A 21,450-nucleotide genomic window follows, 5' to 3' on the forward strand; every position below is an offset into this window, starting at 1 on the left:
GTGAGGGTTGACTACAATCATGTGCAGGAAAGGCCACGGTCCAGCAAATGCTTTCCTTTTAGTCCATTCAGAAATACAGCCCTCCTCTCAGGGGTACACTCAATTTTTCAAAGCCAGGCCTTGGCTTCCTCTTGCCTCGTGGGACTAGCTGGAGGAAACCCAGTCTGCCTGGGGAGAACGGATTCTGGTCAGCTGGGTCGCTGCACCCTCCACTTCCAGCAGGTTGCCTGGGAAGTGACTTTGAAATTTCTGAGTTTCTGATGACTGGCTCCAGGACTCTTGGGATGAGAGAACAGAATAACCCATCCTCATGTGCCACCCTCCTTGCAGCCCACTGTGAAAACTGAGTGCAAGTGTGGGACATGTAGGAACCAGGCACTGGAACTGCCATAGCATTTCCCGTGGATCTGGAGGAAGGATGAGCAATAGGGAGGACCAGCCTTGGAAACTGGATCCTTTTGAAAGAGATGCAAGGCTTTCTTTTGTATATAAATCACTCTTCTGAAGTGTTTCAGGTGGGAGTTGAACATGTACCAGGGATGTGGCGTCTCGCTAAGGACTGGGGATGGCTGCACGCACAGGGGTGGGGGGGGGAGGGCAGGGAGAGAGATAAAATAAGGGCTGAAGAATCTTATCCTACCCCGGCCATACTGTCCCCCCCCTGCTTTTCGAGAAAACTAATTTATTGAGATGAAGTTTACTTCCAGTAAATTTATCCTTTTTAGTGTACAGTTCTTTGAGTTTTGACAAACACACAAATGGTGTAACTACTCCCACAATCAAAATATAGAACAGTTCCAGCACTCCCCCAAATTCCCTTCTCCCCTTCTGTAGCCACCTCTTCCTCACCCCCCTGCCCCTGGCAACAACCACTGATCTGTTTTCTGTCCCTATGGTTTTGCCGGTGTGACTGTGTCATATGAATGGATTCATTTAGTCTTTTGAGTCTGGCCTCTTTCGTGCAGCCCCAGTGCCTGAGATTCACTCATGTTGCTGCACGTGTTTGCATCTCATTGTCTTTTGTTCCCGAGTAGTATTCTGTTGTGTGGATACATATCCCTGTATCTATTCCCCAGTTCAGGATCATTTGTGTGATTTCAAGTTTGGATCAGTCATGTATACAACTGTAGGGCTTGAAGATCCCAGCAATCCTCTTTTACAGATTAAAGACTAACTTAAATTTAGCTGTTCTTATCCTGAAGCATACTGGGAACAATACATCTGCTCAGGAGCCACGTTCAACAAGTTTGGGGTGAGGATGTCAAGAGTCCCTAACAATAGTGGCATATGGAGGTGTGGGGTGGGGGAGGAAGAGAGCAGAAAATAAAGAAATGAATGAATAAATCTGGCGAGGAATGAGTGTGTGCTAACTACTGAAGCAGGGAGGGATTGGGGGAGGGGAGAGAGAGGGGATGAAAATTTAGGGCTTTTGAAGTGGACTAAAGACATTTCTCACATGGTGATTGAGAAATTGATCACTTTTGATTGACGAGGCTCTGTCTTATACTATCTGCTCTCAGCCTTCTGCCTTATCCCCACCACACCCCCCAGAGTGGGACTTCTCCAGAGACTTTGTAAGGGGGTGGGTGGGAGATTCGTTCCCCTCACCAGGGAAAGGCTCCAGCTCCTCACGTGAGGTGGTAGGAGATGGCCGAGGGAGGATGGGAGGTTAGCAGAGACTCCTGGGGTTAGCTGTTCACCTCCAAGAGTGAAAAGCTCCCCTTCTTCTAGGTGCTGATTATTCCATTTCACTCAGACCATTGCTTCTTGCTCTGTCTCCCTGTAGTTTCTTGCCCTGTGGCAATTTGCTGTTTATTAGTGCTTCTGCCTAAGAGGGCCTGGGGCTGTGGAAGAAAGCAAACTTTAAATCTAGAGCACCTGTGTCTTCCAACCAAACTCACAGATACCAAATGAATGGGGGGGGGGGAGTTGAAACTGGTTGAAAAGACAAGGAATGCCAAGGATCTTCCAGTCTTCATACTCTCTCAGGTCAGAGTATAGTACATACCCTTGGAGGGAAATAGATCGGTGTAGTTATTGCAAGCTGCATGCCTCTGCTTTCCTCCTGCTGTTGCAAGAAACCAATTATTTCCAAACAATGAGTACCTCCAAGCCCAGATGGGTGTTACAAGAATGAACAGAGCACTCTCTATGGGCACCTGCTACAACTGTTGGTTGGTGGCACGTAAAGCCACGTTACTGTCCTTTACAGGGAAGCCCAGGCCTGTCTGGAGTGGGTCCTCACAGGCGTGAAGGACCTCAAGGCCTCCAGCCGCCAGTACCCCCTGCCGCCCCCGCCCCGCCCCCCACCCCTGACGCTGTTTTCGCACTTGGGCTTCGCGCTTCCTTGACACTTTCCTGTCTCTCGCTCTGCCGCGCCAGGTCGCGGCGCCTGCCTGGGCGTCTTCTGCAACTCCGGGTCACCTCGGGCTCCGTGGCCAGGGGAAGGGTGCAGGGGCTGACGGAGGAGGGGGCAGCCTGTGCGGAAACGCACCCGAGCTGGCGATCGGAACATCACGTCTCTGGTGGCCTCACAAGTCCCCCGATATGTGCTATGTGCGTCGGGGTCTGACAACTGGCAGCGCTCCAGCCGCTGGTGTCCTCGTCGCCACCACTGCCCTCCCTGGCAGCTGGGCGGGGGATGGGAGTGGGGGGCGGGGTAAGCCCTCGACTCCGGATTGACCTCGTCCCTATCTGGTCCCTCTCCTCCGATTGAGCCCTGGCGCTTTCCTTCCCATTTCTCTTGCTGGCTTTTTCTCGAGCTGTCTCTATTTCTGTCGCCAGGTCTCTTGATTCCTATTTCATCTTCTTTCTCTAGATTTGTGCTTTTCTCTCCCATCTTCCCCTCCCTCTTTTCTCTGGTCTCCGTCTTTAATTCCTCTCTGCTCTCTCTGCGTGTCTATTCCCTGCTGTTTTTCCCATAACGCTCCACCATTAATACTCAATATATTTGACTTTTTTTATTGTCTGTCTTCCTCTTATAGAATGTAATCTCCTGGAAACAGAGTTTTCTCTATTTTGTTCCATGCCGAATCCGAGTGCAGGGAAAGTTCCTGGCACAGAGTAGGTTCTCAATGAATATGGAAAGGAGGAAGGGAGGAATGCACGAGTGATCCCGTCCCTCTCCGGCTTGCTAAGGCCCCTCTCACTCTCAGTTGCTGCCCCCTACTTTTTCTCTGTGCTCCTCTCAGCCTGCCTTCCCTTGTCTACCTCCCCCCCTTCTCTCCTTTCTCCTGTTTCTGACTCTCTCCATAGCCCCCCTTCATTTTTTTCTGGGTCCTAGTGTCTGCCTGGCTCTCTCCATCTTTTCAGGAGTTGTGGGTCTGGGCCCTCCGTGCTCCGGAGACGGTGCACCCGGCACCCTTGTCCGTCTTTGCTCTTTGTTCCGGGGAGTCCCGAGGCCTCCCTTGCCAATCGCCACGGCCTCAGCGCCTAATCAGGTTCTTCAGTTTAACTCAACTTCCAAAATCCTGACTGCGCTCCGCGCCCGGAAATCCCTTCTTCCTGCAGATTCCGGAGTCCAGGGACTCCGGGGTTTCCCTAGGGGCAGCCTAGATTTGGGCAGATTTGTAGTTGGCCAGGGTGGGGCTGAGCGTTGCAGATAAATGCTCTCCAGTAACCCAGACTGTGCTACTCTCTTGGTGTCCAGCCTGGACCTCAGTGACTTACTTTGTGAACTGGTGGTGACCCTGGGCACCTACTATGTGCCCGGGGACACATTCCCCTTTGAGGGGAGTGCTCCATTCTCCAACTGCCAGCAGCCCTGGGAGATGCCGTTGCAATCCCTTTTGTAGTTTTAATCATTCAACAAACATTTATTGAGCAACTACTGTGTGCCAGCCACAGTCGCGGCCCTCATGGAGCTTACCTTCTGGGGTGTGTGTGGGGAGGGCTGTGTATAACCAACCACAGATAAATGAATTTATAACTCCAGGGAACATAAGGCCTGTGGATAAAGCAAATTAATATTTTATGTATTCCAAGAACATTTATGGAGTTCTTGTTATGGACTCGGTGTTGTCAGCACTGTAGTTTCTAAAAGTCTCTGCCAGGGAGGGAAGGGGGAGGACCCACAAGTGAACATATTGAGGCCCATGTCACCAAGAGAGATCCCAGAGGTGACAGTTTTGGTCCCCAAAGGGTAGAGGTCCTCCCCTCAGCTCAGAGTCTGCAGACAAGGAGTCTCCATGGAGCTTGGACAGTGGGTACAGGAAGCTCCCGTTTGCTGCTGTTTTCATAAGGTTCTTGGGTGAGGAGGGAGAGAAGGAGCCAGGCTGGGAAGGGGGAAAGGGGCCTGTGCGAAGGCGTCAGCGTGGCCGCAGTGAGTTGAATGATCCGGGATCCGCAGCCTGCTGGCCCAAGTGCCCGGACTTTCGGGCGCCGCAGAGACTGGGTTTCAGTTCTGCCCTCTGCGGCCCCGGGACCTAAGGAGCGCCCTCCCCATTTAAAAAGTCGCTGGCATCCTTCCCGAATTTAATGAAAATGTGGGGCCTCGTTTTTGTTTTTCTTTCTCTTCCCACGGGCTCTTAGGTTATGAGACACGACCTGCTTTGTTTTAAATTGATTTTAATTTTTAAGTGTTGGGCGTATTCATTAAAGCAAATTTAGAAATATTTGAAAAACAAAATGCAGGTTTAAAAAAGTTTCATTATAGATATAAACTCAATATTAACTAGAGTGGAAAAAAGAACTAAGACTCAGGAATCTAGATTCAACACCTGCTGCGGAGCACACAGTCTTTGCCACCTGGGACAGGTGTCTTAACCTCTCCGGTCTCTGAGTTCCTGTTCCTATGAGACGGTAACACCTTCTCTTCCGCCCTCTCACCCATCGATGTTGTTTCCTCAAGAGAAAAAAAATGAAATCTGGGAGCGTTCTATAATCTTGAAATGACTATAAAATATTAGGAGCTGTGCCAAAAACTCCAATCCTCACAGCCCGAAGCACCAACGAGGCGTTCGCCACTGTCTGTGAGCGACATCGTGGCTTCACTTTGCAACACCGAATAGTATTTTTAAAAACAAGACAGAATCGGAAAGCGTTGCTGCCTTTGCTCCGTTACATCTGCCAGCGGGTGATGATCACTTCCTGGGGTGCAGAGCTCGGTTCCCGGTGGGAGGGGGCAAGGGTCTCTAGGTCCCCGACGCCCTTCCCTCCCCGCCCCTCACAAAGAATTCTGGGTGTGGAACACCGGGCTCTAGGAGGGAAAGAAGGTCTCCGTAGCTTTGCAGCTTAATTCGTTCTGCATGTTTGCATCAGCGGGAACGGCCCTGCTCCGCAATTTGGTTCTCCCAGCTCCGCCCGCTTGTGGGGGCGTGGGTTTGCCCTGGGAGCAAGGTGGGCCACACGAGCAAGGCCCGGGAGTCGCAGAGAGAGGAGGAAACGTGTAGACCCGGTGGGGGAATTCGAGGGCCCTGTGGGGACCGGAGCCAGCCTACGTTCAGCGCGGGTCACTTCGCATGTCTTGTCATGAGCCCTGGCGCTCTAGTCCATAAGAAGCGTCTACATCTGGAAGGGATTCGTTATAAAGGGCGAGGGGAGACTCCTGTCGCCTCTCTGGTTCTCTCTCCCTATGGGGGTCTCTTGTTCCGATTAGAAGACTTTGGGGGCCCCGTGTTTCTTCAGACACGGTTGGTTTTCGGGTGGCTGTCCGCGGAGGCTGATGGCCGCAGGTTGCCAAACGGCGTTACTAACCCAAATCTGAGATTGTGGCACCTGAGGTTGCGCTCCGTTTAAAATAAGCTGGCTCGGCTCTGGCTAGGAAATCCGGTTACCCCGTGAAGGTAGACCCTCGCTGGTGTCACCGTGAATTCCATCGCCCAGTTTATTAACCCTTTTGTTCAGGGAACTAGAGTTCAGCTTCCTCTGTACACTATGTCCAAACACAACTGTGTCTCTACCAGGGTTTGGACCAGCTCACGTCCGGGAGACCTTAGTGGAGCAAGAAAATGCAATCTATTCTTGTGTCCTGGGGAGATTAAAAAAATTTTTTTTTTAATTTACATTCATTTATTTTTGAGAAACAGAGTGTGAGCAGGGGAGGGGCAAAGAGAAAGGGAGACGCAATCTGAAGTGGGCTCCAGGCTCCTAGCTGTCAGCACAGAGCCTACTCGGGACTCAAACCCACGAACCCACGAACAGTGAGATCATGACCTGAGCCGAAGTCGGACGCTTAACCGACTGAGCCATCCAGGGGCCCCGGGGAGACTTTTTTTTGTTTGTTTTTAAGAGTGCAGTACATCTAAATAATTCTTATTTGTCAAAAAATCTCAGGACTTGACTCTTCATTAGACCCAGGCCCTTAGTAAAAAAAAATTTGCAGTGTCAAATTTTCCCTCTTGACTATGGGAAAGAAAAGAAAAGAGAACGTGAGTGGTGTTGGGCCACCATCCCAGGCCAGCCCAGGGACATGTCCTTAAAAATAGCCAAGACTCCGAACCTCAAAGCACCCCCTCCCCTTCCCAGCGGCCTCCTGAGCGAGAGAGAAGCCTGGGAACTTAGCGGCAGCCGATAAACCTCCTCCAGCCGGCGGGCCAGCGAGGCCTTGAAATGCTCCCCGCTCCTGGCAACGCGCAGCAGCCGGCCGAGGGGGCTCCCGCCTTGTCCTAGAGAGGGGAGGGGGGGGGGCCGGCGAAAATGGAGGCAGGGAAGGAGGCAAAATGAAACACCCCCAAAGGAACAGACTGCTAGCCAACCACCTTCTGGGCCGTCCTTGAGCTGAGCCCTTTGGGGAGAAAATTTGGGGCGCCAGGCCCAGAGAAAAAGGCCACCGGAAAGAGACACAAACTTCTCCATCCCAGGCGCATTCTTAGAATCAAGGAATCTTTCAAGATTCCCAGACCTCAGCCCACCTGAAGAGCGCCAGCGGGGTGGGGGGGGGGAGGGCGTGGGTAAAAGAGCTCTGTCATGTCCCTTGTCAGAAGATTCCCCCCCACCCCGCCCCCACAGCCGTGAATCCGGGGTTCCTAGCAAGCGAGCGCTTAAGAAAAGCAGGCTCTTCTATCTAGGGTCTCACAACAGCCAAAAAGAGCAGGCAGGGCCTGTTGTGCACCCTTCCTGCCCCCCCCCCCCCCAGGAGGAGACTGAAGGTCCGAGAGGTCTGGTGTGGGGGCAGTGATGTGGGAGGCTCTCCCCTGGGCACCCAGCTAATGTGAAACTCAGCACACATCCTGCGCTGCTGGAAGAAGTCTGCCTAGGAGTGGCCTGCGTCCTTGGCTTTGGTGAGGGCGCTTGGATGGCCACTCCACCAGACGCTAAGCCCCAAGCCCAAGGCTTGTTGCTAAGAAAATTCACTGCCCAGGCCGAAGGCTCGGCGCTGAGGACCGCGTGTGGAAGGCAGCTCTGAGACCTAACGCATCGCTGGAGCCACAAATCCCCACTGAGAAAAGAAAGGCCAGAACGACTAGCCCAGACTTTTAACTCTCCAGAAAGCCCTCGTAGGCCAATGGGGATGTTGTTTCAGACTGCGCAGAGATCGAGCACCCTTCTCCACCATTCGGCTGAATATGCGTGCGCCCGCCGAGTGTCCTCCCCCAAACCGCCTCTCCCCAGCTCCAGCCTCCGGGGTCCTCAGAACACCCTCCCTCTTAAGTTCCTTAGACACCTGGGATCTGCTGCACCAAGTTCTGCAGAGGCGCTGGCGAGGAGTTGAGGGAAGCTGGAGAAGGGTCTCTAAACACACCTCCCTAAGCTTCCGGGGCTCGAAGGGTCCTGGGCCAGCAGCTCCTAGGGGTGGGACGGGGAGGCGTGGGTGCGTCCAGCCGCAGCGCAGACCTTACGTCGCTCCGCCGGGCGCCTCAGTTTTCTCTCCCAAGGCTCCAGCCCCTCTGGACCTCCGGACGTTGAGCTCAGGAAAGAGAACTCCCCGCGCAGCCGCGCTCAGTCCTTCCTCCGGGATTTTCCTGAGAATCCCCACGAGTTGGCCACGATCCCTGTGGGGTTTTCCTTCCAATCAGCCCTGCGTCCTACTCTCGTCCTCAGCGCTCAGGTTGCCCTCGCGCAGGCCAGGAATCCACCACTGATTACCAACAGCTGAAGCTGGCGTAGCCCCTTACCCTTCCTTCGCAGCCGCACAAGTTTCATGTAGGATGGTACCCCGGCCCCCTCCCGACCCCTCTAATCTGGTATGAAAAACCTGCTCTAGGGAAAGAAACTCGGCCTTAGTGGGGCGGGGTGGGGGGAGTTTAACCGAAAGGGTGAGAGCCACCGGCCGGGTGTTATCTGGGGCTGAAGGCTGCGGTAATCGATGGGTTATTTTTACGCGGTAATAGGGCCCTGTGATTGCTCTATTAACCTTTAGACCTGTCTGAGGGACTCTCCGGCTCGCAGCCCCGCTGCGCTGGGGCCTCTGGGCACTGACGCCGACTACAGACTCAGGCCTGCCACCCTCCCCGCCCCCAGTCCTAGGGAGGGGGCTGAGGAGCCTTGGAAGAACCCTCTCGGCAGGGAAAGCCTGCTCCCGCTGGACTGCCAAGCCTCCCAGGACCCCGCCACGTCCCTAGGATTGGTGCAGCGGCGCCGAAAGCTGCTGGGAAAACGGAAAGATCTGAAGGGAGGAGGCCACAGGAGATGGGAAGAGTCGCCAGGAAGGGGTGCACGTTTTGCATAAATACATAAAATTGAGGGCTGGAGGGCCGCCTTGCGGACTCCCCAGGCTGCTGGGAAGGCGGAAGGGAAACTTCGGTCTCTGCGCTCTGACTTGAGTGGGCCAGTCCCAGGTTTGGTGTCTTTTCCACCGGCACTTCGGGGCTAGCAGGAACCCCACTATCCACTACCTCCTGGAGACTCGCAGCTAGCCGGGCACCCCTGGTAACCCTGTGCTCCACAGCCGGTCAGGGGTCTCGCCCAAAAGGTCACCTTCCCGTCTATCAGCGCCGCCCCTTGACTCGCGAGTCCTGGGCTGAGGCTGGACCAGGACCACCGGGAGGCGGGGTGGGGGGTGGGGTGGAGGGAGGAGGTAGGAGAGGGGACTCCTGAATAAAGCTGACCCTGGGCAAAACTGCAAACCGGATTGACCTCTGGCAGGGCGGTGGGTGAAGCCCTGCGCCCCGACCGGTGGCACTTTAGCATTTTCCGAGATCCGAGCGCCTGGACTTTGCCTGCTGGGGGAGTTTTTTGAACAGCCCCGAAGCCCGGCGCGGAGCGGAGGTGCAGCCTCTGCGGCGCACCCCCGCCCCCCGCCCTTGCACGTGACTCCCACAGGCCAGTCAGCGCTCGGGAGCTGGAGCGCAGGGGCGAGGGGACTAGCGCCGGGAGGTGGGGGACTCGGAGGCGGCCGGCACAGTGGCCGCGAGAGGCACCGCCGCTGCCAAAGCTCCCGGGGCGCTCAGGGGAGCGTGCGCCGGCCCTCCAGGAAGCTCAAGTCCCGCCAGGTACTGCGTTTTCTGTCTTCTCCTTGCTCTTTCCCACCGTTTGAGAAACCCAGAGCTCCTCCGCGCTTGTTTGCCTGGGAGTGGAGAGGTAACTAGTGGGTGGAAAGGAGACGTTGCTCACTCCCTCCGCCCCAAACTGGCCAAAGCCCGCTTAACTTTTCGCTTTGGCTTAATAGCTTCTTTAAAGCAAAGTTAAGATTTGCGGGGAAAGCGGAGAGGGATATTCGAAGTGCTTTTTGATTTTGTGTGTGTGTGTGAACTTGAACGTTTTTAATCCCTGCCCCAGCGTATATATTCTCCAGCCCTTGTTTGCACCTCCCCAGGCCAGGGCCTGGATGGTGATGATGGCCGTGCGGAATCACACTGATCAACTGACCCGGGACAGGTCGCACGGAGGGACTCAGGCGAGGAGTGTCGCCGGTCGGTGACTCCGGGGACTCAGAGTGGCTGTGGGAGGCTGCGTAACTGGGCCTTGGGCCCCGGGGAGGCGCTTCGAAGCCGGGAATGGCTACTTAGCGCCCGGACGTTTTATGTCCTTCTGGCCAGCCTTCTAGCCTTCCTGACTGGGGTCCAGAGAGTCAGAACGCCACCCATGAAGCTAACAACCCCACCCACCCATACTGCTTCTGGGTAAAAGTAGCTGAGGGCCGGAACCCGGGAGGAAGGCAGTGACGTTCCTCCGCTGGCCACGGTTAGCTGCCCCGATCCACAGTATTATGTCCCTTGGCTTTGGGTTGGGGGGTCCTTCAGGTAGGAGGAGGATGCCCGGATGGTGAACTGCCACCAGGTTGAGGGAACGAGGAGGCCTTTCGGTTGGGAAGCAGGGTGGAGGACCCAAGGCTGGAGGGATTTGGGGCCGCACGGGCGGCTTTTCGGGGAAGGTTGGGGAAGCGCCGAAGGCAAGTATTTCCTGTGTTTCTCAGAAATGGAATGGACAGCCAAGAGCAGGTTCCAGGCTTTTAAAGTAGGGTTTCATTTGGGATAACGGAGTGGTGCCTCCTCCCCCCCTAAACTTCTGAGTCTCCACGTTCCACAGCAGCGGACAGGTATATCACTGCTGGCTAGTGTGTGCGTTCGTGTGTGACAGTTTTCTGCGCAGCAGGCCGAGAGTGAAGGCGAGAGGCTGAGCCCGAAGAGCAGGAGTGACCTGTAAATAAACACAGACATTAGGGCAAGTTTTCGATTCTCCCACTATCAGAAATAGATCGGAAAAGGGCCGTGGGCCAAATCACGAAGAAAGCATCTCCTATTTGGTCTGTGAATTGGAGGTGAACTGAAATGAGTGATCTGGAGGAGAGGGAAAAACTGGGGATCAGGCCTGAGTCCCCATGATGAGGCCAGATCTCTTCTGCCATTCTCAGTAGCTCCCTCTGCTTCCTCCACGGCCAGACGCCTGAACCGAGGCTTAATAACAGAAGCAAGCAGAATGATTTCTTGTCTTTTCAGAAAGGTGTAGAGGGGTATTTTCCCCACCTTCTATTGTTCAGTAATCCAATGCCCAGGTAATGTACCAGCCATTTTAAAAAGGCCGAGAATTTAGTAAAGATAAGTGTTAGATTTATGGCATTTTTAGCATTTACATTTTAAAGCTGGTAAATTAGCATCTGTGTGTAAGTTGGCTTGCAAAATTATAAATCTTCCTTCTCTGCAGTTATGTGAGAAAAAAGTATGATGTTATGCATTAGAACTACAGACGTTGAGTATTACAGAAAATACAATGAAATAGGTGAGCTATTTTATTTAAAAATTAAATACTGAATATTTTATCAAGGTAAGCCTATGTGTTTACTTATTGAAGCGCACAGATTCCTATAAGGTACTAATTTTTTGCCTTCATTTTCAAAGAGTGAAGTTGGTGATTTCAGATAAAAAATTTTTTGTAATATTTTAGTTTTAAGTAATCTCTGTACCCAACTGTGGGGCTCGAGCTTACAACCCTGAGATCATGAGTTGCATGCTCTACTGACCGAGCCAGCCATGTGCCCCTCAGATCAAATTTTTTGTATCTACCCTCTAGCCAAACTTCTTCCTGGAAGGAAATGTCCAACAAACCAATAATTTGTTGTATAGTTTTGAAAGCAAATAATAAACCATCTAGAAGTTGACATGTGACTATAGAATACAGTTCTATTAACTCCATTATCATTAGTGATGTTGCAAAGATGGTTAAAAGCATTATATAGGTATATTAGATGTAGTGTAGATTAGATTTTCAGAATTTTTTACAATAATTAAGATGACCATTCATTATAGTATGATTATATCTGAGGCATTGTCTTATGGTACATTAGAAATCTGTAATAATAATAACAATAGCCCACAATTATATAGAACTTTGTACCTGTTATAAGTTTTATAAAACCCTATTATAATTGCTTTACATATATTAGTTTACAATCCTTACAGTCCTCACCATGACTCCACAAGATAGGTACCTTTAACATTTGCATTTTTGCAAATGAGGAAACTGAGGCACAGGAGTTAAGTAATGTGTCTAAAGTCATTTATTCAGTAAGTGACAGAGCTGGGTTTCGTATAATAAAGGTCAATTGATGTTTTTGTAATTCTGTGGCAATGAGAAAGAAACCAGTGTTAAAAAGTGGCTGTCTCTTAAGGAGACAAGCGGGAATGTAGTGGTCAGCCTCAAATCCCTGGAGACCCACGGATTCTGTCCCCCAGCTCCTTTAATTGTACTTTGATCTTTGGCAAGTTTCAAAACTTTACGATGCTTCAGTTCCCTCTTTTGTAAAATGAGGAGACACACTTTTATTTGAGGAGCTGTGGAGAAAAAAAAGACCTGAGACAGAGCAGGTGCTTCAGAACACTGAGCTCTTATTTTATCAGAAAAATTGCCTGAGAAAATAGAAACACAGGATACAAGGGCATAACCAAGCCCTACGAACTGTTCTTCCCCTTCAGTTTGTCATTGGCGTTCTGATTTCCTTCCACGGGTGGACCAGTGATTCTATATGGGAAAAAACCCATTCAGTGAATCTGAATGGTCCAGTGAGTAGTTAAAGCGAACTTGTACATTTCCCTCACTATTCTGGTTTTAATATCCAATCTGCAGAATCACTAAGACATAACTATTTGCCAGAAACAAATGTCTTGTCTGATTTGACTTCCATATGGTATAGTGTGTGGATGGATAAGAGATTTCACAACCCTTTTCACAGAGATTTAGCAGACACTATGCTCATGTGTAAACATTTAGACTCTACCTCTAGTTTTAATAAAAAGATTACAAACAAAATTTTCTTAGGTTGCTGTTTTTTTTTAAAGTTTGTCATTGTGTTTCATGGGCAATCTAAAGTTTTTTCATGGCCAGGGACGCTTAGGGTTGGGTGGGGGAACAAAGATGAGCGGTATTTCTTGGGTCCCAGGCATTCCGGCGAAAACTGAAACCCTTAAACTTATCTGTGACAAGAGTCTTTCCTGACAAGCAATACCAAAAAAAATTTGACTAGGTCACAGTCAATAATTACATGTCTAATAACCGTGAAGCCCCACTTCTCTAAGGCTCCCCTCCCTAGGCTTCCCTGGGGCAGTCAGACCCCACGGGCTGAGAAAAACAAAGACCGCAGCTTCCTTCGGAACTTCGTGGCCTCCAAGGCTGGGCGCCGAAAGTGGCGATTTCTTTGGTTTGCGGTGCGGGAGAAGCAGCCGAGCACAAGGAAAGTGGGCTCCGGGTGAACTTGTGTCCCTTTTTGTCGTTCTTCCTTTAGGACCGCGGCTGCGGCGAGGAGGACAGGAGCCAACCCAACCCTCCGCATCGGAGCCAGCCTACCGCACCCAGAGCCAGAGTCTGCGGGTGTCCTGAAGAGGGTGCGCAGCCACGGCCACCGGCGTGACCCGAAGGCCCGTGCCCCATACCGGCGCCCAGGCACTACCCCGTGTCTTCTGCCACTCGTGTAGGTGCTCGGGACCTCTAGGCCCTGGGGTAGATCCCGCCCCTTCTCCAGCACCTCCGGGAAGAACCAAAAGTTCAATTTGGGATTTTCCTGTAAACAAGAGCCTAGAGTGTTTTGCTCGATGCTGGATTTAATACGTATATATTTTTGAGGGATTTGCATTTTTACTTTTGATTTTGGATCTTCATTTACGTGACAGCCGTCACCTGTACATTATTGTTGTTGTTGTTATTATTATTATTATTATTATTATTACTCTCTCCCCGCCTTGCGCCTTGACTCGCGAGTGAGAGAGGAGTGAGAGAGAGGACTCGGAGGCGGAGAGCTCCCAGAGGCCATGTACCAGAGCTTGGCCATGGCCGCCAACCACGGCCCCCCTCCCGGGGCCTACGAGGCGGGCGGCCCTGGCGCCTTCATGCACAGCGCGGGCGCTGCCTCCTCTCCTGTCTACGTGCCCACGCCGCGGGTGCCCTCCTCGGTGCTGGGCCTGTCCTATCTCCAGGGCGGAGGCGGGAGCGCCGCGTCCGGAGCCACCTCTGGCGGCAGCTCCGGCGGGGCCCCGGCGGGCGCCGGGCCCGGAACCCAGCAGAGCAGCCCGGGCTGGAGCCAGGCGGGGGCCGAGGGATCGGCCTACACGCCCCCGCCTGTGTCCCCGCGCTTCTCCTTCCCGGGAACCACCGGGTCCCTGGCCGCCGCCGCCGCCGCCGCAGCCGCCCGGGAAGCCGCGGCCTACAGCAGTGGTGGCGGAGCGGCGGGCGCGGGCCTCCCCGGCCGCGAGCAGTACGGGCGTGCGGGCTTCGCAGGCTCCTACTCCAGCCCCTACCCAGCCTACATGGCCGACGTGGGCGCGTCCTGGGCCGCGGCCGCCGCCGCCTCCGCCGGTCCCTTCGACAGCCCGGTGCTGCACAGCCTGCCCGGCAGGGCCAACCCCGCCGCTCGACACCCGAACCTCGGTGAGTACTGAGCGCGAGTACCCGGGCCCGTTGGCTTCCGGAACAGGCTGTCCCGAACACTGCTTGGGGGCGTTTAATTTTCCACAAGTGTGCGTATGGTGGGGAGCGGTGGGGAGGGGGCAGGATGCGTGAGTTTCAAGGAAAGCAAACTGGAAGACAAGCTGGCGGCCGCGGCACGTTGGTGGTGGTGAAGGTCACAGCCCCAAGAAGCCCATATTCTGTTAGGTGAGGGCAGGCCTGCTTCCTAAATGCTTTTCTGAAAGAGAGAGGACTGCAGGGTGCAGGGTCTGAGTGTGTCCCCAAGCAGCCCCGACGTCGGGTATGTCTGTGCGCCGTAGGTGAGCGCTGGCGGCAGACAGGCTCCACGAAGAGCTGGGAGGAGCAGCCCCGGCAGCCCTTGATGGACAGCACTAGCGGTCGCGGGGTTTCGGTTCGCATTTCCTCTCGGCCCTCCCTTAGGGTCCTCAGCAGGGAACTGATTACATTGGCTAGGGCCCAAGATCTTCTGGGCCATTTGGCGGCCCAGTTGGAAGATCCTTCGGAGTGGCAGATGATTTTCCTGTCGGGATTTCACACCTGGAACAAAGGAGGGACTGGAGCAGCGGAGATGGGTTGAACGGAGGCTAGCACCTTGTGGGTGCCTCGGGGCCACGGCGTTCTGTGCACATATTGTGCACTGCGCTGGTATGCCGCCGCACATGTGAGGGGTGCACTGAAAGCGCATGCCTGGTCAGCGTCCAGGAACTCGGGAAGCGCAGAGGGGCTTCTTTGTAAGACCTGACTTAAATGGACACTTTGCAGCAGCTTCCATAAGTGGAGCGTCCTCTTGTTCGGAGGGCCGGGGTTAGAAATAATCTAACGGGCACGACTGAATATTTCCTGTGAATGTCAGACCCGGCAAGGACGGCAAGCCTGTGCTACCCCGCTCCGATTTACAGTTGAACAAAATGAAGCCTGAGAAAGGGTCCGGGTGCTTTGCGCTGGGAGAGAAAAGGAAGTGGCAACCACTAGTTCAAAATGGAAAAAAAACAAAACAAAAAAACACCTCTGGTCTTGTCGAATTTCAGGAAGGGACAGGATCGGGTTGGTTGGAGATGGCTTCTGGGGGGCGGGGGGAGGTGAAGTCCAGACCCGAGAAACAAAGTTAACGTTTACTGACTACCTACTAAGTGCTAAATCTTTTCGCATTTGTTCTCACTTTGAAGAGTAAAGCCTGTCCCTCCCAGGTTTCCAGTCTTAAGCTGGCTCCGAGAAGGGTCCCGGCTTTGAAGAGTTTTTTAAATTATCCTCTGACCCTGGGTGGCCAGGGAAGGTCCCCAGGGGGGTGCAGCCAAATACACATCCCAGGTAAACTGATTAACCGTGGAAGTGGCGCCGGGGCTGGGTCTATAGCTCCTAGTTTCCCCCTCCCCCTCTCAGGGGAGCCAGACGGCACCCCCTGGGGGAGGAGGGGCAACTGGCTCCGGAGCCTTTCGGGAGGCCCGGAGTGAGATAGCTGGCCTGAAGTATCTCCATACAATGGCAGCTCGAGGTGGGCGTGTTGGGGAGGGGGTGGGGCGCTGTGGCCCCGCGTTCTCGGAACTCTTGCGTTCTCTCTGTAACTCTAAGAGCACACTGTACCCACTGTATGCTAGCCAGTTTGACAATAAATTATATTAGAAATAAATAAAACTTTCTTTAGAACTTATGTTTTAAAACAGGGAGAAATGGTCCCTCCCCGTAGTTCTGCTTTTTGAACTTGTGGGAGGGAGTGGAGAGGTTGCTTTCTAACCCCTATCACCTGGAGTCAAAAGACAAAGATGGAGGATGCTTTTCTGATCAGGAGAGTTACAACCGCAACAATGTTAAAAATACACACACACACACACACACATACACACACTCTGTGTGAATGCACACAGTACTTAAATTCTAAAATGTAACCCATACCAGCTAGGAGGGTGCTGAAGTCAGTAATGTTTCCCAAATTAAAGGGTCAACAAATGGTAAGCTGACCTCCACGGAGCACGTCATCATGGAGAAGTGTGGCCTGTCTTCCCAGTACTCTGCTCTGTGCCATTGGTTCAGGAGGTCCCACCTAGGGTCTGGCCTAGCAGCTGGATTGGCTCGCCAGGACAGAGCCAAGTGTGTTAAATGGTCAAGTCAGGAAAGCTTCCCTGTTATCTTTGGGAGGGAACATGAGGCATGCAGAGCATGTTGGCATGCACGTCTTCAGCGTGTTCTGCAGGTGGCACTTACATAAAAGCCAGCTAAGTTAAAAGCAGTGCATGTAAATAAATATGCTTTTTATATATGTCCCTCCTATCACATGGACCCTCCTATAAATGCCTGGTAGCTGTCTCAAGGACCAACACTGGCACATTAGCTGATGCTGAGTGATAGGAGCATGGTGATAAGTGATTACTGATTCCATGAGATTTATCGAGAGCTTGCTGTATGGAGCTGCCATTGCACTCTCAAACGGTAATACAGTGTGGTGGTATGGGACAGGCAAGCCTGGATTCCATTCCAGGTACCCTTGTGATCCTGGGCAAGTTACTTACCTCTCAGTTTCCTCTCTTGTTCTGTAAAATGTGATAATCATAACTGCTTTCAGTGTTGTCTTAAATTCGAAAAATAAGGCAGTGTTTGTGAAGTAGTTGGTTTTGGCTCCTCATAAGTGATGACTATTTTATTAAATAGCTACTCACTATCATGTAGAGGGATGTATTTTTCTGATTTTCTTAGGACTGAGGGGTTTCCCAGGACTTGGGATTTTTAGTGCTAAACCTAGGACAGTCCCCAATAAATGGGGATGGTTGGTCACCCTAAAGACATGAAAATGGGTAAATGACCCAGTAACATGCTGCAGGAATGAGCTGAGAGAAAAGAAGAGAAGACAGAAGTGGTTCTTTCTTCTGTCTAGGAATCTGGAAGTCTTCACCCAAGTGGTGTCATCTGCATTTGGTCTGGAAGGGTAAGTAGGAGTTTGCCAGGAAAAGCCAGGCACCTGCTTTTTGAAAAAAAGGAAAAAAATTATACCCTCATTTGCCATCACATTTTGTGGTACCAAGAAATGACCCAACACAGCTTGGTTTTTGTGTAAATAATATATTTATGACCAGAGGTAAAACCACAGAAACTAACTCACTCTTCACCTCAGAAACTGCTTTCAATTTCAATGAAGAGAACTAAGAGAACAGCTTTATTTTTTTCATGAAGTATTAATGCCTCAGTTTTAACAAGAGTTAGTATCTTATGTTGGTTACTGGAAAAGACAAAAATCAAAGTGATGAAAGCTACCAAGGGTCTCAATAAAGACCTGCACTTAGGTTGAAAGGAATTATTCTGCCTTGACGGCAATGTATATGAACTTCAATTCATTCCAAGTTCAATATGAACCTGACCCTGAAACAACTGTTGAAATCATTAATGAGGCTGCATTAATGGAATTATGTGACCTTACTGAGGGCAGGTACAGAGTCTTACTCATATTTAAGTGCCAGGCACATGCTGAGCACTTGGCAAATATTTATTTGAGTAGAGATCTAGGAGGTACTCACCACAGTACTCGGCCCAGGTCAACACACACACACACACACACACACACACACACACACACACACACACACAGTGGCTGCTTCAGAGGTCCATTGGAGAGCCTCTGGGTACAGTGAGCAGGGTGGGAGAAGGTTCCAGTCAACACACACACACACACACACACACACACACACACACACACACACACACACACACACAGTGGCTGCTTCAGAGGTCCATTGGAGAGCCTCTGGGTACAGTGAGCAGGGTGGGAGAAGGTTCTGCAACCCTTGTGACCACCTGCGTGCTCCCCCCCCCCCCCCCCCCAGAACTGTTTAGGGAGGAGAAGTCACAGGGTGGTTGAGAGAGAGAGAAGGACCGTGTAAAAATACCTAAAAGGTACTTTAACGTTTAAAGGCCTTTTATTTAATGTTGTGTTCCTCCAGGCGAGCGGACATTAGGTTTGGCAAGAACACTTTTTCACACGTGATTGTAGTTGTTGAAATGGAATATGGAATCTGGAATATGACTTATCTTAATAACACCCCCTGGACACTGAAAGGGCTTTAAGGAGGTATGGTGTTGCCATCTGCCAGTGGAGCTGGGCAGGAAATTTCTTGCATTTCAAGGGCTAGGGTCCATTGTTTGTGTGCACGTGAAATGGCTAGAGCAGGTAAGATGACTGTCTCCTTTCAAAGAACCCAATGAGGGTAGTTACGCAGGTGTATCAATTTTTCAAAACTCATGATGGAAACGTACTATTAAAATGAGCATGAGGGCACCCAGCTGGCTCAGTGGGAAGAGTCTGTGACTCTTGATCTCGGGGTTGTGGGTTTGAGCCCCATGTGCGATGCAGAGGTTGCTTAAAAATAAAATCTTTAAAATAAAAAAGCAGGAGTACTTTTTTGTATGTACATTATACCACAATAATGTTGACTTTTATAATAATGCTTGCTAATATTTAAGGCAGAAAGGAGACAATGGGAATTATGTGTAAATATGCGATGAAGTAAATAGCATTGTGGTAGATGTTACTGGAAAGCTGTGAAAATATGTTTTATTATGAAATAATTCCTTTGGGTAATAAACAAGCAATTATAATATTATCAAAGGATCTCAAAATTGTTAAATAATTTTAAGGGTTAAAAAAATAACACAGTGAAAAAATGTATATCACCCAGTGTTACCCAAATGGTTTCTTTAAAAGCTTTGCCTCATTTGTGGTGTTTCGAGAGTTTGTTTATGATATAGGTTGGTAGGAAACTCTAAAGTGTTTTCTGGATCTTCTGGGGACTGCTTATCAATTAAGCCAGTTTCTTTCAGAGCCAGTTCATTTATGTAGGGAACTTTGTGAGATCAACTCTTAAGTAGCTTGTTTGGCCACAGAATGATTTGTCAGTCTTTGAGAAAACCAAAGTTGTTTAACTTTCCGGTTACCACCCTGAGCAGGTCAGTCCGAGTTGGGGCTGGTCTGTGGTGCTAGATTGAGAACCAATTAAATGAGGAAGGTGTGTGTGGGGTGGCCAGGGGTGTGTCACTGCTTCCAGTGAGATCTGTCACCTGCCCAATTGTGTCCCATCAAAAGGTCAGGCCACATTTGCTAGGCACTTTCTTTCTAAGCACTCAGGTGGAATGATGCACAGGAGACAGTTTTAGATAACACTTTCTTCTGTATCCTTTCCTTTTTTTTTTTTTTTTAAACTCTAATGAGCTAAGAAAACAAACATACTCAGAGGTGTAGGGAAACAGGAACTCTGATACCTGTGGGTGGGAGTGTAAATTGGTACAACCTTTCTGGAGAGCCCTTGATGGTATCCAACAAATGACAAAGTAGATACCCTTGACCCAGAAATTTAATTTCTAGGAATTTATTCTGCAAATGTACCGGCACAGTTATAGCCCTGTTTGTAATAACAGAAATTGGAAATAACCTAAATGTGCATTATCAGGGGAGTGTTTGTATACATACTGTATGTGCAAACAATAGGATATCACGTAGGCTTTAAAAATTAGGAAATTCATTATGTAATGGTAATAGAGTTGTCTCCAAGAGAAGTACAGGATATCTATATTGCATGTTATTTGTGTAAAAAAAAAAGGGGGGGGGGAAGAGGTGCCTGAGTGGATTATTCAGTTAAGTGTCTGACTTTGGCTCAGGTCATGATCTCATGGTTTGTGGGTTTGAGCCCCACACTGGGCTCTGTGCTGACAGCGCAGTGCCTGAGCCTGTTTCATATTCTCTGTCTCCCTCTCACTCTACCCCTCCCCCTCCCCCTCTCTCAAAAATAAATAAACATTAAAAAGAGAAGAAAGGAGTGTATGCATTTGAACATATTTAATTTATCTTTGGAAATATTTGCAAGGAATTTGTAACGTCAATTGCCCATGGAAGGGATAACTGGGTAGGTGAAAGATAAGGGTGGGGAAAGCATTTTTACCACATGTGCCTTAGACCCTTTTGAATTTTTAACCAACTTAACCACTTTTTAATAGTCACTTCTATGCTTCTTTATTAGCCACTTAAATAATAAGAAAATATATTTAAAATATAGGGAAGTTAAAAAAAATATAGGGAGGTTAAGGTTAAGTTTCATTTTATTTTTTATTATTAAAAAATGTTTTAATGTTTATTTTTGGAGAGATAGAGAGACAGAACACGAGTGGGGGAGGAGCAGAGAGAGAGGGAGACACAGAATCCGAAGCAGGCTCCAGGCTCTGGGCTGCCAGCACACAGCCCTATCTATGTGAGGCTCGAACCCATGAACTGTGAGATCATCACCTGAGCCAAAGTCAGACGCTTAACGGACTGAGCCACCCAGGCACCCCTAGTTTTATTTCATTTTATTCTTTACCGTCTTAGCCATTTTTAAGTATACAGTTCAGTAGCGTTAAGTATATTCACATCATTGTGAAACAGGTTTTCAGTGAAAACACTTTTCATTTTGCAAAACTGAAACTCTAAACCAATTAAACAACAGCTTTCTATTTCCTCTTCCCCAGCCCCTGGTAACTGCCATTTTAGTTTTTGTCTGTATGAATTTGACTACTTTAGGTACCTCATATAAGTGAAATAATATAGTATTCATCTTTTCATGGTTGATTACACTTGGCATAATGTCCTCAAGGTTCATCCATGTTGTAACATGTCATATGGTTTCCTTCCTTTCTAACACTGAATGATGTATATATCACATTTTTCAATCCATTCATCCATCATGGACACTTGAGTTGTTTCCCTCACTTGTGAATAATGTTGCTGTGAATATTGATGTGAAAATGAACCTTTTGAATTTTGAGCCATGTGAATATGTTACCAATTAAAACATATTAAACCAGTTATTAAAGAGACATACAGCATTCATGAATTAACTTCCTGAGAGTCTCTCTCCCTCTTTTTGTCTCAAACAGGGTTCTATATTTAGAGTTATGGATGTCCAGGAAAAGTACTTTATAATATAAATTGTTGTTTATTGAATTTAGCTTTTGGTTTTTGCTCATCCAACAGGAGATTGCTTTACTGAAGGGACAAAAAAAAGCTTATTCCACTCTCAGTAATGTCTCTTGGTAGCAAATCTCAGCAATTGTCAGGTTGCTGGCCTTGGGGGCACATACATAGGTGCTCTTGGCTGGTATGGTAGTTCTCCCTCAGGTTATCTTGGGACTAGAACCAGAAACCACCTTGGCAGTGATAGGGGT

At 50.0% G+C, this 21,450-nt stretch overlaps 1 protein-coding gene across 3 annotated transcripts in view; it reads left to right on the top strand.

Moving 5' to 3' along the window:
• The window catches only part of GATA4 (GATA binding protein 4), an 80,726-nt gene that overhangs the window by 17,743 nt on the left and 41,533 nt on the right, over window positions 1-21,450 (top strand). For 2 of the 3 annotated variants that reach the window (XM_045462428.1, XM_045462442.1), the window contains exons 1-2: window positions 9,232-9,371; window positions 13,097-14,235. In XM_045462428.1, the coding sequence (XP_045318384.1) occupies window positions 13,620-14,235 (616 nt within the window). In that variant the 5' untranslated portion in view covers window positions 9,232-9,371; window positions 13,097-13,619. Of the gene's footprint in view, window positions 1-9,231; window positions 9,372-13,096; window positions 14,236-21,450 lie in introns of those variants that run through there. The other variant, XM_045462434.1, reaches the window with a different exon arrangement.

Source organism: Leopardus geoffroyi, chromosome B1 (genome assembly GCF_018350155.1).
Source record: "Leopardus geoffroyi isolate Oge1 chromosome B1, O.geoffroyi_Oge1_pat1.0, whole genome shotgun sequence".
Classification (NCBI taxonomy): Eukaryota; Metazoa; Chordata; class Mammalia; order Carnivora; family Felidae; genus Leopardus; species Leopardus geoffroyi.